The 12,725-nt window shown below is 37.9% G+C and overlaps 1 protein-coding gene across 4 annotated transcripts in view; it reads left to right on the top strand.

Annotated features, from left to right (window-relative positions):
* LOC139763092 (uncharacterized) overlaps positions 1-12,725 on the top strand; it is a 204,360-nt gene that overhangs the window by 184,743 nt on the left and 6,892 nt on the right. For all 4 annotated transcript variants that reach the window (XM_071688720.1, XM_071688724.1, XM_071688723.1 and 1 more), the window contains exons 14-15: positions 4,406-4,521; positions 6,441-6,597. In XM_071688720.1, the coding sequence (XP_071544821.1) occupies positions 4,406-4,521; positions 6,441-6,597 (273 nt within the window). The remainder of the gene's footprint in view (positions 1-4,405; positions 4,522-6,440; positions 6,598-12,725) is intronic.

Here is a 12,725-nt window from a genome sequence, read left to right as displayed (position 1 = left end):
GCAAACAACAACTGACTCGCTTCTCAGGCCCTCTCACCCCTCACAGTCTGCATACTCTGCCCTCTTTCCAAGACTTGCATTGTCTATGAATATGTTAAAGAAAATATTTACATGATACCCAGAACCAGATAACCAGGTATTTTGGTGAAACATTGAATGGTGTAGCGGTTAGCATTCCTGACCATGACACATTCACAGGCCACCCAGGGTCAAGCGCATAGGTTTGAATCCTGGTTGTGGCAGCCAATCCACAGTCAACCCAGCTGTTCATCCACCCCTAGGGGTTGATCGGTGAATAGGGTAGGGTAGGGTATATATATGTATCTAGCGTTAATGGGATGACCTTGATTAGGGCCTCAGCTGCTTGTGCCATCTTAGCTGAAATTAACTAAAAGCAAGGTATGTGGTGGGCTACATCGTTACACCTTTCATTCTTTCTAATAAAGAAATGTCATATACATTTACTTGGGCAGACTGCCCCCTTTTTTTTTTATAGTTGATGATGGAGTCTGTACATGGGTAACTGCCCCTTCCCTGAGTTAACATGTTAGAAATAGGTCCACTTCTCTCCCAGACATCTGCATTTACTTCCCTCTTCTTTCCATCCAGATTAGATAGCTTTGGGGCATTGATTGGTAGGAGAACCAAAAGCTTTAATGATTTGTTTGTTCATCATATCAAATGTCAGTGTATTGGAGCTTGTTTTCTGTCTATGCTACCATGGAGAAAAAATGCACATGAATGTCTGATTTGAAGTACAAAATGTCATGTACAGGATGACCAGGATGTATCCTTGCAAAGTTGACCACATTATGGTAATATCTGTGGCCAGATGTGATCATGTTTGAATTATATCTCAAGGAATGGTATGGAAAAATTCTTGATAATAATTTGCATTTAGATATGATGACAGTAAATTTCCAGTTGCTTGTGTAATTTTCAGTTAGATATGTGTGCTGCATGCATGTAGTTTGGTTATAATCTTATGTTCCCTCTCAGTTAGCTGCACTGAGGTATGGCAGTACTGCTTGTTGTAGATTTCCTTACATATCATATACCATGTAGCTCATTTGAAAGCAATAGTGCTACTTTTCATGATGACAGTAATTATTTTTTTCTTTTTTTGGTACTGAAGCTTTCTTATGACTTTGCTGATTTATGAATTGCATCATGTTTAAACATTCACATGAAGTATTGCAACTTCCTCTTAAATATCTAAGCTTTTACTGTATGATTGACCCACCAGTTACACATCTGCTTAGTCTTTCAATGTTACCTTGCTTTTTTGGATAATTTATTTTCACCAGAAAAAAAATAAGAAGCAGACAGTATTGATTTGGCTGTCCAGTACAGTTTGGATCTGCCTTTTAAATGTCATCATAGACAAGTATTAACAAGGAGTTAACAATGACAGGTCAGTGCTTGCTCATGACTATCCCATAGCACCTAATTCACTTGATGTCATTTGCAGTGAAATCACATAAATGATAACACTTTTCGTCATAGGGAATTTCAAATGAATTTCTGATTTTCATGAGTTTCTTAACAGCTTATAATGTAGTTTCATGATTAGTTTTCTAGTTATCTAAATCTGTATTTCCTGAAAGTTACTTTTTATTTCCATGATATTTTTGATTGATTAATTTCACAGATGTGTGTAAATTCTTCCGACCAGAGGTTATTCAAAATAATTTTAGAATTACTCACTTAAACAACATCCATATAGATTCAACCATGAATAATCCCAGATGTCAAACATGAACAAATATACACATGAACCATTTCTTATATTTAACTTCCTAAGCTCATTTAAGAACATTTGCTACCAGGTTTTGTATTCATTTGACATGAAAGTTTGAAATACAGTACTGCACATAGGTTGTTTGTTCATAAAGTTGTTATTTCATTTTCCATTATTCCAATATAGATTCTTACAGAATATGGACTTTGTTGTCTTTAACTAGTACACCTTACTTTTATATGCACTTGTTCCTTGCTTTGCACTTTCCCAGAATGTGCTGTTTTACTTATGCAGATTTCTTTCCTTTCACACCAGTTTCAAGAGAAGTACAGTAGTGGCAGGAAAAGACAAAGAATGGCCATATTTTTTAAAATTCAGCCTCTAACTGTCACATGTAAAGCACCGAGACCAGAGCCCCAGTCCACAGCTAAGTCCTATGGACCTTTCCATGATTTCTCCTCACCACTTCATATACTGTACTGACAGCACATTGACCCCTGTATATCACATTACCCAATTTGCTCTACCCCATGCACACCCCCAGCATGTTCAGGTCCTGATAACTTAAGGCCTCTTTCATTCCACCCTTCCATCTTCAAGTCAGTATTCCGTACCTTCTTGCTCCCTCCACTTGTGATAGAGAAACCTTTTAGTAAGTCTTCTTTCACTTATCCTTTACTTGTATCCAAACCACTTTACCACACCTCAGTCATCTCTCTCATTCATATCCATCTTACTACCACACCTTTCTCTTACACTGTCATTCCTTACACAGTCAATCTTCCCCACATCATGCATTTTTGGACCCCTTGCCCACCTTATGATTCACTTCAACTTCTATACTTCTTTCTACTGCTGAGTCCATTCCTAGGTATCTAAAACACTCCACTTCTTCCAAATTTTCTTCATTCACACCACACTAACCAATTTATCTCTTCCCCTTTTTAAACCTTGCAGGGTTTTTTTTGTACACATTGACTCCTGACTTCCTTTATTCCCACTGCCTCAGACTCTTACGCCAGCTTCTGCAGTTTCTCACTTGAGTCTTTTGCTAAGGCTGTGTCATATGCCACCCACATACTATAGACCTGCTTCTCTCTCCAGGACCCTTGCATTTACCTCCCTCACCACCCAGTTCCATAAACAGATTGAATAGCCATGGTGACTTCACACACCTTTGACATATACCCACCTTCACCTTGAATCACTCACCCTAATCCTTCCTACTTACACATGTCTTCCATCTCAAGATAAAGACTCCCACTTCTAGCAGCTTCCTTCCACACCATATATTTGTCACATCTTCCACAAGGCATCTCTATCATCCCTGTCACATGCTTTCTCAAAATCTTTCTATAGGTGGTTATTACACAAATTCTTCAAGGGAAACACCTGATCCTCACATCCCCTACCATTCCTGTGAATTTAGGTAAAGATAATTGATACATTTATAGGTAAACCTGTATTAAATAAACTCACCACATCTTTCATAATTGTGCATCATTTCCACATCAGCGAAGTAGCATCAGGATACCATTGCCATAGACTTTGTGGTGTGACTGTTATTCCTGTGCACCCATGCTCTGTGTACTCATCAACCAGGAGTTATACCAAAACCAGAAGGCTTATGTGTTCTGAGATTTTTCGATATGAAGTAATATACATAATTGGAAGACTATTATGATTGGGATTTTTTTTACATGATTTTGGATAAAGGTTAAAGCACAACATTAGGAAAATGGAAGCACAGCATATGTTTGAAATGGCATATTTGGAATTAGAAGGTTGAAAAACCTTCAGCTTCATGGGCAACAACCTATACTGGAAAGGTTGAAAACTTTAAGTATATTGATAAATAGTCAAGCTCTGTATATCAGAAAGAGTAAGAGGATGATTGTTCTGTTAGTGAAAATACAATTGGAAGTGGGAGATTGAACATTTTAAATATTTTGATAATCAACCTAGATTGGAACTGGGAGGCTCAAACCTCTAAGCTTCCTATCGTACAACATTATTTCTTTTCATTTCATAGCTATTCGCCTCGTGTAAGTGAGGTAGCACGAGGAACAGATGAAGAAATGGCCAGTTTTACTTGCATCTACTGCTTAATTGTCATGTATAATGAACATAATGTAAACTCGCGGAGGTAGAGCAGTTTTATGATGATACTTAAGTTGGTTTCAGTAAAACAACCTCATTTCCTATGGCATTTTGTGAAATCTAGTTTATGCAGTTGATACCCAACAGCAAAGAAATCTTTTTTTATACAAGCCCATTTAATGGCTTGTAAGGTGCCATCATGTGAATGGCTGGTATTTCAAAAGTTAGGAGAGAACTGAAGCCAAAATGAATAGCATTGAATTCTTTTCCAAATCATGTGGTTTAATCAGATAAAGTAATAGGTAGAAATCCTCAGTAATCTGACTGATAAATGTAATAGAATGATGACATGTATTGTGTTCATTTTATTAAGAGAGTTGTCTAGTTTGTATAGCCAAAGAGCTTGTAACCATGCAGTATAGGTTAAACTGTATGGAAGGAAAGTGAACTACTGATGTTGAATGATTCCTCCTGATATATATTTATATAATGATTAAACATTAATGGAAAATATTATCATGTATTGTTGATCATCATTTTGTATTATCTTTTTAATCTTATTAGGTTTGTAATGGAGTAATGGATGGTTGTGATGATGGACACGATGAAAACAACTGCACTGAAATAAGTTGCCCTGTAAACAGGAACTTCAAGTGCACAAATGGTCGATGTATAGATGGGTAAGTGAAGAATTAAAGTAATTTACAAAGAGTAGAAGAGTAACTGACTTGGAGAGGTAAGTTTGTTGTCCATCCATAAGATTGCATCATTTACTTAGATATTTCCTACAAGACCCCAGAATATGAAGTATTTAAAGCAAAATGGATATTCTTGCTTCCTACATAAGTGTTGGAGGGAAAATGAGAATGAGGTGAACATTTTTTAATCAATGATTGTAAAGTTCTTCTTTTTTTCTTTATGTATACAAAAAAGAATCATGAATAACATTATAGCCCTTCAGACCAAATTTGCTTGAGTATTGGACTGCAGTACAGAATAGTACAGGAAACCTATGCAAATTCATAGTAATTCATAAAGCCCATACAAATTTTTTGTAAAAAAAATTGATGCAGATATTAAAAACTGTAATGCGTAGTTTGATGTACGAGTTAATGCCTCAGACAAAGGATTAAGTTTTAGCTTTGAATATTTCAGATGAAGGTGCTAGAGGGATGATTTAGGATTTGTTGCAGTGTAAAGAGATAGTTTTGATAGAGAATTTGTTCTCTCTTAAGGAATTGACTGTGTACACAAAGTTAAAAAAGAAAGGAGTGCATATGTAAGTGTAAAAGTTCATAATATAATTCACTTTAGCACACTTAGCATGGGTTGAGGATTTGTATGAATGATCTGAGAGGCTTTATGTACCTGATCTACCCCATGGAATATGGAGTAGAATTGATGATGGTAGACAGACAAAAGGTTTGGCATGTGATAGGCTTATCAGAATTAATGCACTGCTGAAATGTTCTAAAGTGACAGAAAGAGGAAGTTTGTAAAAGGCACTTTTGTAAATTGAATCTTTATGTAGGAAATGGTAGTTGAAATATATTAGAAAAGTGAAAATGCTGATTAAGATTGAAAGAAAGCATTAGATTTTAAACAGAAACCAACTGTGGAATATGCTACAAACATGAGTCAGAATGTGAAATTTTGTCAGGTGGTAAAGTCATTAGGGTGTTTCAGATTTCAGAGATTTAACCAACACCAAGTGAGGATGTCGGAAAGGGGGCTGAGATACTAGAGATAAGTCTGAAATGGGAGAGAGAACTGATGTTACTTGAAAGAAACTAATTAGTAGAAAGGATGCAAAACCACAGGTTTATGGGAGTGTTTTAGGGGCATGGTTCTGCCTACCTTCAGGTACATGAGTGATCTCCAGGTTGCCATAACAAAATGTTAGGGATACATCAGTGCTTAATTTAAAGTGAGGAAGAGTAGACAGAAAGAAATGAGGTTAAACTGAAATGTAGTTTTAAGGAAGATGTAATTGATAAAATTTTAGATCTCTAGTGTGATACGGCCATATGAAAAGGATTATCCCATGGTAGTCTCTTCAGGACTTCATTTCATTGCTTATATTTTCTATTAGCCTTTATTCTTACACAGCACATTCATGTGAGTCATATGCTTCCCATCATTCAGTATACCTACTGATAATGTACTTTGTCTTTTGTTGTCTGTTTACCCATCAGTAAAATACAATAGTAAAGGTATTGACAGACAGTAGATATATACTGTGCTAGTGTAATAGATTACAGTGTTTCTGTCTTGGTTAGTGACAAGACAACCAGCTGTGTTTTGATTGAGTTTTTTTATTCAGCATTTCAAAAGAAACAGAAATAATTTCACAAGTTTTTTAAATTCTTAGAATCCCTAGCAGTGAATCATTGAATGTTGTATTGTCTGTCCATGAATATGTTAGATATGCTTGATGTGTGGAAAAGCTGAGCAAGGTTTGATTTGCTTATACTGGAAAGTGATACTGTTTATTGACTAAAGTGTATCAATTGATTGTACCATTTTGTTATTGATTGCTAAGAAAGTTCTCTTTAGTTTTTGATAAACCTCTGCTACTTAAAACTTTTTCATTTGCCAGTTGGCTGATATGTAATACTCGTGATGACTGTGGTGATGGAAGTGATGAACTCAATTGTGAACCATCTACAACGCCAAGCCCATTGGACTTTGAGGAACCTGCCTGTCGAGAGGATGAATTTCTTTGTGACAGTGGGGCATGTGTGTCTAATTTTAAGGTGAACAAAAAATCTCTTGTTTTAAAAGCTTAGTGTTTTTTTGTTTTTGTTCATTATTAATTATAATTGATAAGTTTTTCATTTGTCTGTGCAGGACAGTTCGATGAATAAAACGTTTGTAACAGCAAGAATATTGTCTGTGCAGTTTTGATGAATAAAACATTTTTAGCAGCAGGAATATTCAGTATGTTATATACACTTTTGCTTTAGTAGTCAAAGGAAGCCATTTAACAAATATTGATGAACAGTTTCATAGAATCTATCTATCTATATCTCAACACCCGTTCCCTCTGGGAACTCCCATCAAGGGATGGCCACAGCAAAAGAATCTCCACTTATCCCTGTCCTTACGTGCCTCCCTCGCATTCCATCATATATATATGAAAAAGCCACAGTGACATCACACAGCCCTGCCTTACACCTACATGTATCCCAAAACTTTTGCTGAGCACTCCATCCACTCTTACACATGCCTTTGCTCCTTTATAGTAGGCTTTTACACCATCCACCAGTTGTCTCTCTATACAATATATATCCCTAACACAACCCGCAAAGCATTCCATTTGATTCTGCCATACGTTTTCTCCAGATCCATAAAAGCTGCATACAGCTTTTTACCTTTCTCTGAATACCTTTCCATGGTCATCTTTACCACAAAAATCTGATCCACACATCCCCTGCTTTCCTAGAACCCCCTTGCTCTTCGCTTATTCTGCATTCAGTCACTTCCATCCTCTGTCAATTAATATTCTTGCATACATTTTTCGTAGTATACTTAACAGACTTTATTTATTATTGTACTTGATTGATGTTTCCTGTGTCAAGCTAGGTAGGGCCAGGAAACAGACGAAGAATGGCCCATCCACTCATATACACATATATTTCTATGAGTCCACGGGGAAGAATGAAACAGTAAGTTTCCAAGCGCAGTTTCGTGTAATTGTCACATCACCAGGGGAGATACAAGAATGAAAAATAACGGTTGGTTGATATGCAGCGAAGGGATGTAGCTAGAACAACATTTGGTAAACAAGTGACTTGTTTACCAAATGGCGTCCTAGCTACATCTCTTTGTTGTATATCAACTGACTGTTATATTTCTTTCTTGTATCTCCCCTGATGATGTAATTATTACACGAAAGTGCACATGGGAACTTATCGTGTTTCATTTTTCCTTGTGGACTCATAGGAATATACTTGATCACGTGCAAAATTGTGATCCTTTCCATGCATATATATATATATATATGCATAAATGCCCATTCATGCACATATACATATTTGTTTTATTATTTCATATTATACCTTGTCGCTGTCTCCCACATTAGCATGGTAGCGCAAGGAAACAGACAAAAGAATGGCCCAACCCATCCCACATACACATGTATATACATAAACCTCCACACACGCTTATATACATACCTATACGTTTCAATGTATACATATACATATATACACGTACATATATTCATACATGCTGCCTATATCCATTTCCACTACCACCCTGCCACACATGAAATGACACCCCCCCTCCCCCGCATGAGCGTGAGGTAGTGCTAAGAAAAGACAAGAAAGACCACATTTTTCCACACTCAGACTCTAGTTGTCATGTGTAATGCACCAAAACCACCGCTCCCATACCACATCCAGGCCCCACAAGACTTTCCATGGTTTGCATAGACGTACATTTATTTATTTATTTCACTTTGTCGCTGTCTCCTGCGTTAGCGAGGTAGCGCAAGGAAACAAACGAAAGAATGGCCCAACTCACCTATATACACATGTATATACATACACGTCCACACATGCACATATACATACCTATACATCTCAACGTATACACACACAATATATATATATATATATATTTTTTTTTTTTTTTTGCTTTGTCGCTGTCTCCCGCGTTTGCGAGGTAGCGCAAGGAAACAGACGAAAGAAATGGCCCAACCCACCCCCATACACATGCCTTGATTCAATCCACTGACACCACGTCAACCCCGGTATACCACATCGCTCCAATTCACTCTATTTTTTGCCCTCCTTTCACCCTCCTGCATGTTCAGGCCCCGATCACACAAAATCTTTTTCACTCCATCTTTCCACCTCCAATTTGGTCTCCCACTTCTCCTCATTCCCTCCACCTCTGACACATATATCCTTTGTCAATCTTTCCTCACTCATTCTCTCCATGTGACCAAACCATTTCAAAACACCCTCTTCTGCTCTCTCAACCACGCTCTTTTTATTTCCACACATCTCTCTTAATTTTTCATTACTTACTCGATCAAACCACCTCACACCACACATTGTCCTCAAACATCTCATTTCCAGCACATCCATCCTCCTGCGCACAACTCTATCCATAGTCCATGCCTTGCAACCATACAACATTGTTGGAACCACTATTCCTTCAAACATACCCATTTTTGCTTTCCGAGATAATGTTCTCGACTTCCACACATTCTTCAAGGCTCCCAAAATTTTCGCCCCCTCCCCCACCCTATATATATATATATTATATATATATAATATATATATATATATATATATATATATATATATATAATATATATGCACACACACACACAGACATATACATAATTCACATGAACATAATTCATACTGTCTGCCTTTATTTATTCCCATCGCCACCCGCCACACATGAAATAACAACCCCCTCCCCCCGCATGTGCACGAGTACGCTAGGAATAGACAAAAGGCTGCATTCTTAACTTATTCTTTTCGCTGTCATGTTTACGAACAAACACAGCCCCCTTTCACATCCGACAAGACTGTTTCCATTAACCCCAGACCTTGACATGCCTGGTTCAATCCATTGACAGCACGTCAACCCCGGTATACCACATCGTTCCAATTCACTCTATTCCTTGCACGCCTTTCACCCTCCTGCATCTTCAGGCCCCGATCACTCAAAATATTTTACACTCCATCTTTCCACCTCCAATTTGGTCTCCCACTTCTCCTCATTCCCTCCACCTCTGACACATATATCCTCTTTGTCAATCTTTCCTCACTCATTCTCTCCATGTGACCAAACCATTTCAAAACACCCTCTTCTGCTCTCTCAACCACGCTCTTTTAATTACCACACATCTCTCTTAATTTTTCATTACTTACTTGATCAAACCACCTCACACCACATATTGTCCTCAAACATCTCATTCCCAGCACATCCACCCTTCTCCGCACAACTCTATCTATAGCCCATGCCTTGCAACCATATATCATTGTTGGAACCACTATTCCTTCAAACTTACCCATTTTTGCTTTCCAAGATAATGTTCTCGACTTCCACACATTCTTCAACGCTACCAGAATTTTTGCCCCCTCCCCCACCCTATGATTCACTTCTGCTTCCATGGTTCCATCAGCTGCTAAATCCACTCCCAGATATCTAAAACACTTCACTTCCTCCAGTTTTTCTCCATTCAGACTTACCTCCCAGTTGACTTGTCCCTCAACCCTACTGTACCTAATAACCTTGCTCTTATTCACATTTACTCTCAGCTTTCTTCTTTCACACACTTTACCAAACTCAGTCACCAGCTTCTGCAGTTTCTCACAATAATCAGCCACCAGCGCTGTATCATCAGTGAACAACAACTGACTCACTTCCCAAGCTCTCTAATCCACAACAGACTGCATACTTGCCCCTCTTTCCAAAACTCTTGCATTCACCTCCCTAACAACCCCATCCATAAACAAATTAAACAACCATGGAGACATCATGCACTCCTGCCACAAACCAACATTCACTGAGAACCAATCACTTTCCTCTCTTCCTACACGTACACATGCCTTACATCCTTGATAAAAATATATACATATCAACATATACACATACACATACACAGACACATACATATATACACATGTACATATCCACACTTGCTTGCCCTCATCCATTCCTGGTGCCTCCCTGCCCCACAGGAAACAACATCGCTACCCCCTGCTTCAGCAAGGCAACACCAGGAAAACAGACAAAAAGGCCACATTCATTCACACTCAGTCTCTAGCTGTCATGTGTAATGCACTGAACCACAGCTTCCTCAGACGTTTCACATGCCCTGGTTTAATCCATTGACAGCACGTCTACCCTGGAATACCACATCGTTCCAGTTCATTCTGTTCTTAACAGACTTATTCCCCTATTATTTCTCCATAAATCCTTGGCACCTTTCCCTTTGAATAAAGGAACGATAATAGCTTTCACCCAATCCTCAGGCACAACCTTCTGTTACCATGCTGAATTACATATAAGATGCATCCACTCTGTCACACTTTCTCCTTGCTTCAGCATTTCAGCTATGATCTGATCCCATGTGCTCCAGGTGCCTTTCCTACCTTCAGCCTCATTATTGCCCTTCTTTCTTCCCTTTTTACTATAGGTCCCTGCACTTGTATTCTCTTCCTTCCATCCTCCATACCCTTACATGTACTAACTACTGCCTTCCCTTCTCCTACATTCATCAGTTCTTCAAAATACTCTTTCCATCTCCATTTCACTTCCTCCTTTTGATTCAGCAATTCCCTTTCCTTCTCACATCATCACTTCCACTCTTACATTCACCTCTTTCCTTTTTCATCTCCTTCCACTATAGTTTGTTGTTATCCCAAAACTTTTCACTTAACTTTCTTCCAAAATCTTCATTTACTCTTTCTTTGCTTTCCTCAATCAGCTTCTCAAAGTTCCGCTTACGTATCTTGTATTCTTCCCTCCTCCTTTGTTGAACTTTCACTGGTACATTCCTATTGAGCAATCTGCCATATGCTTCTTTCTTCTCTTCCACAGCATTTCTAATCTCTTCTGTCTACCTTACATATAAGATATTGTTATATCTATATATTTTTTAGAATTAAATCCATAGAAAAAGGTACAGATTTCCTTTACTTTAGAAAACGAAATAAATTGTTCTGAACCTTTGTTTTTACCTTACTAATCTTCTTAACCTCTTTGCCTTAAAGCTATTTTTTATATGAATTCCTGTTGTCGTAGCTATTATTTTGGGCTTATTCTTGTTAAAGCTAATAAACTTGAACCACTTTTTCTTGTATCCTGTCATCCAGAACTCTCTGAAACTTAGACCCAGTTCCCTTCATTCATAATTGTATTTATAGAATATCATTAAAGATGACTCCAGGTTTCCTTTATATTGATTCTTATGCTGAAACTATGCTTTTGAATTGATAACAGAATCCAAGTGGTGAAACCATTTATTGTTAAAAGTTAGAAAGTTTATAGTTGGTGATTATTATGAAATTAGGATAATTGATTATATATTAAATATCATAGATCACAGGTAGTAGTAGATAAGTGGTAGTTGGTGGGCAGCCACTAACCAGCACTTCTATGGATGTCAAACTTGCACTCCTTTGACCCAGATAGTTGTCTTTTTTTTTCTGCCTCACCCACACGAGCTATATGCATTAGACCTATCTTTTGGCAAAATGTTAGGAGCAATAGATAGAAATAGTAGGTAGGAACATTAGATAGGAGCATTGGGTTGAAGTAGTAGGTAGGAACAGTAGGTGAAAGTAGTAGGGTGGAACACTAGGTGGAAATAGTCATTAGGAACATTGGGTAGGAGCCTCTGAGAACACTGTGCTAAAGTTGCCCTCTGCCATTGGCATGATAGATATAACCCATGCAGAATTTGGCTTTTTTTAATCTCTGAATTTTCATATTACTTCCTGTCATTGTCTGCAGTCAAACATGCTTATTTAGTGTATCTTTCCCCATCAGCTTTTTCTACTTAAATGTTTCTCTGCATCATTAGCAAGAGAGGTATTTGTATGTGGCATCTATGGACCTGGATAAAGCACATATTAGGGTTGATGGGGATGCTTCATAGAAGATGATGTGAATATATGGTGTAGGAGGAAAGTTAGTGAAAGCAGTGAGGAGTTTTTGCTGGAAGAGTAGGACTGGAAAGCAAGAAGGAAGGAAGGTGAGTACTTCCAAATGAAAGTGGATCCATGTCAAGGGCATGTTATGTTACTATGGCTGTTTGATCTGTTCATGGACAAGGTGGATAGGGAAGTAGATGTAAGGCTCCTGGAGTGATCATATTTCGTGCTATGGGGTAAGGAAGAATGGGAGGTGTTAG

The sequence above is a fragment of the Panulirus ornatus genome, chromosome 46 (genome assembly GCF_036320965.1).
Source record: "Panulirus ornatus isolate Po-2019 chromosome 46, ASM3632096v1, whole genome shotgun sequence".
Lineage (NCBI taxonomy): Eukaryota > Metazoa > Arthropoda > Malacostraca > Decapoda > Palinuridae > Panulirus > Panulirus ornatus.
The sequence above is the reverse complement of the archived record's forward strand: the minus strand, read 5'-3'. Positions and strand labels throughout refer to the sequence as shown.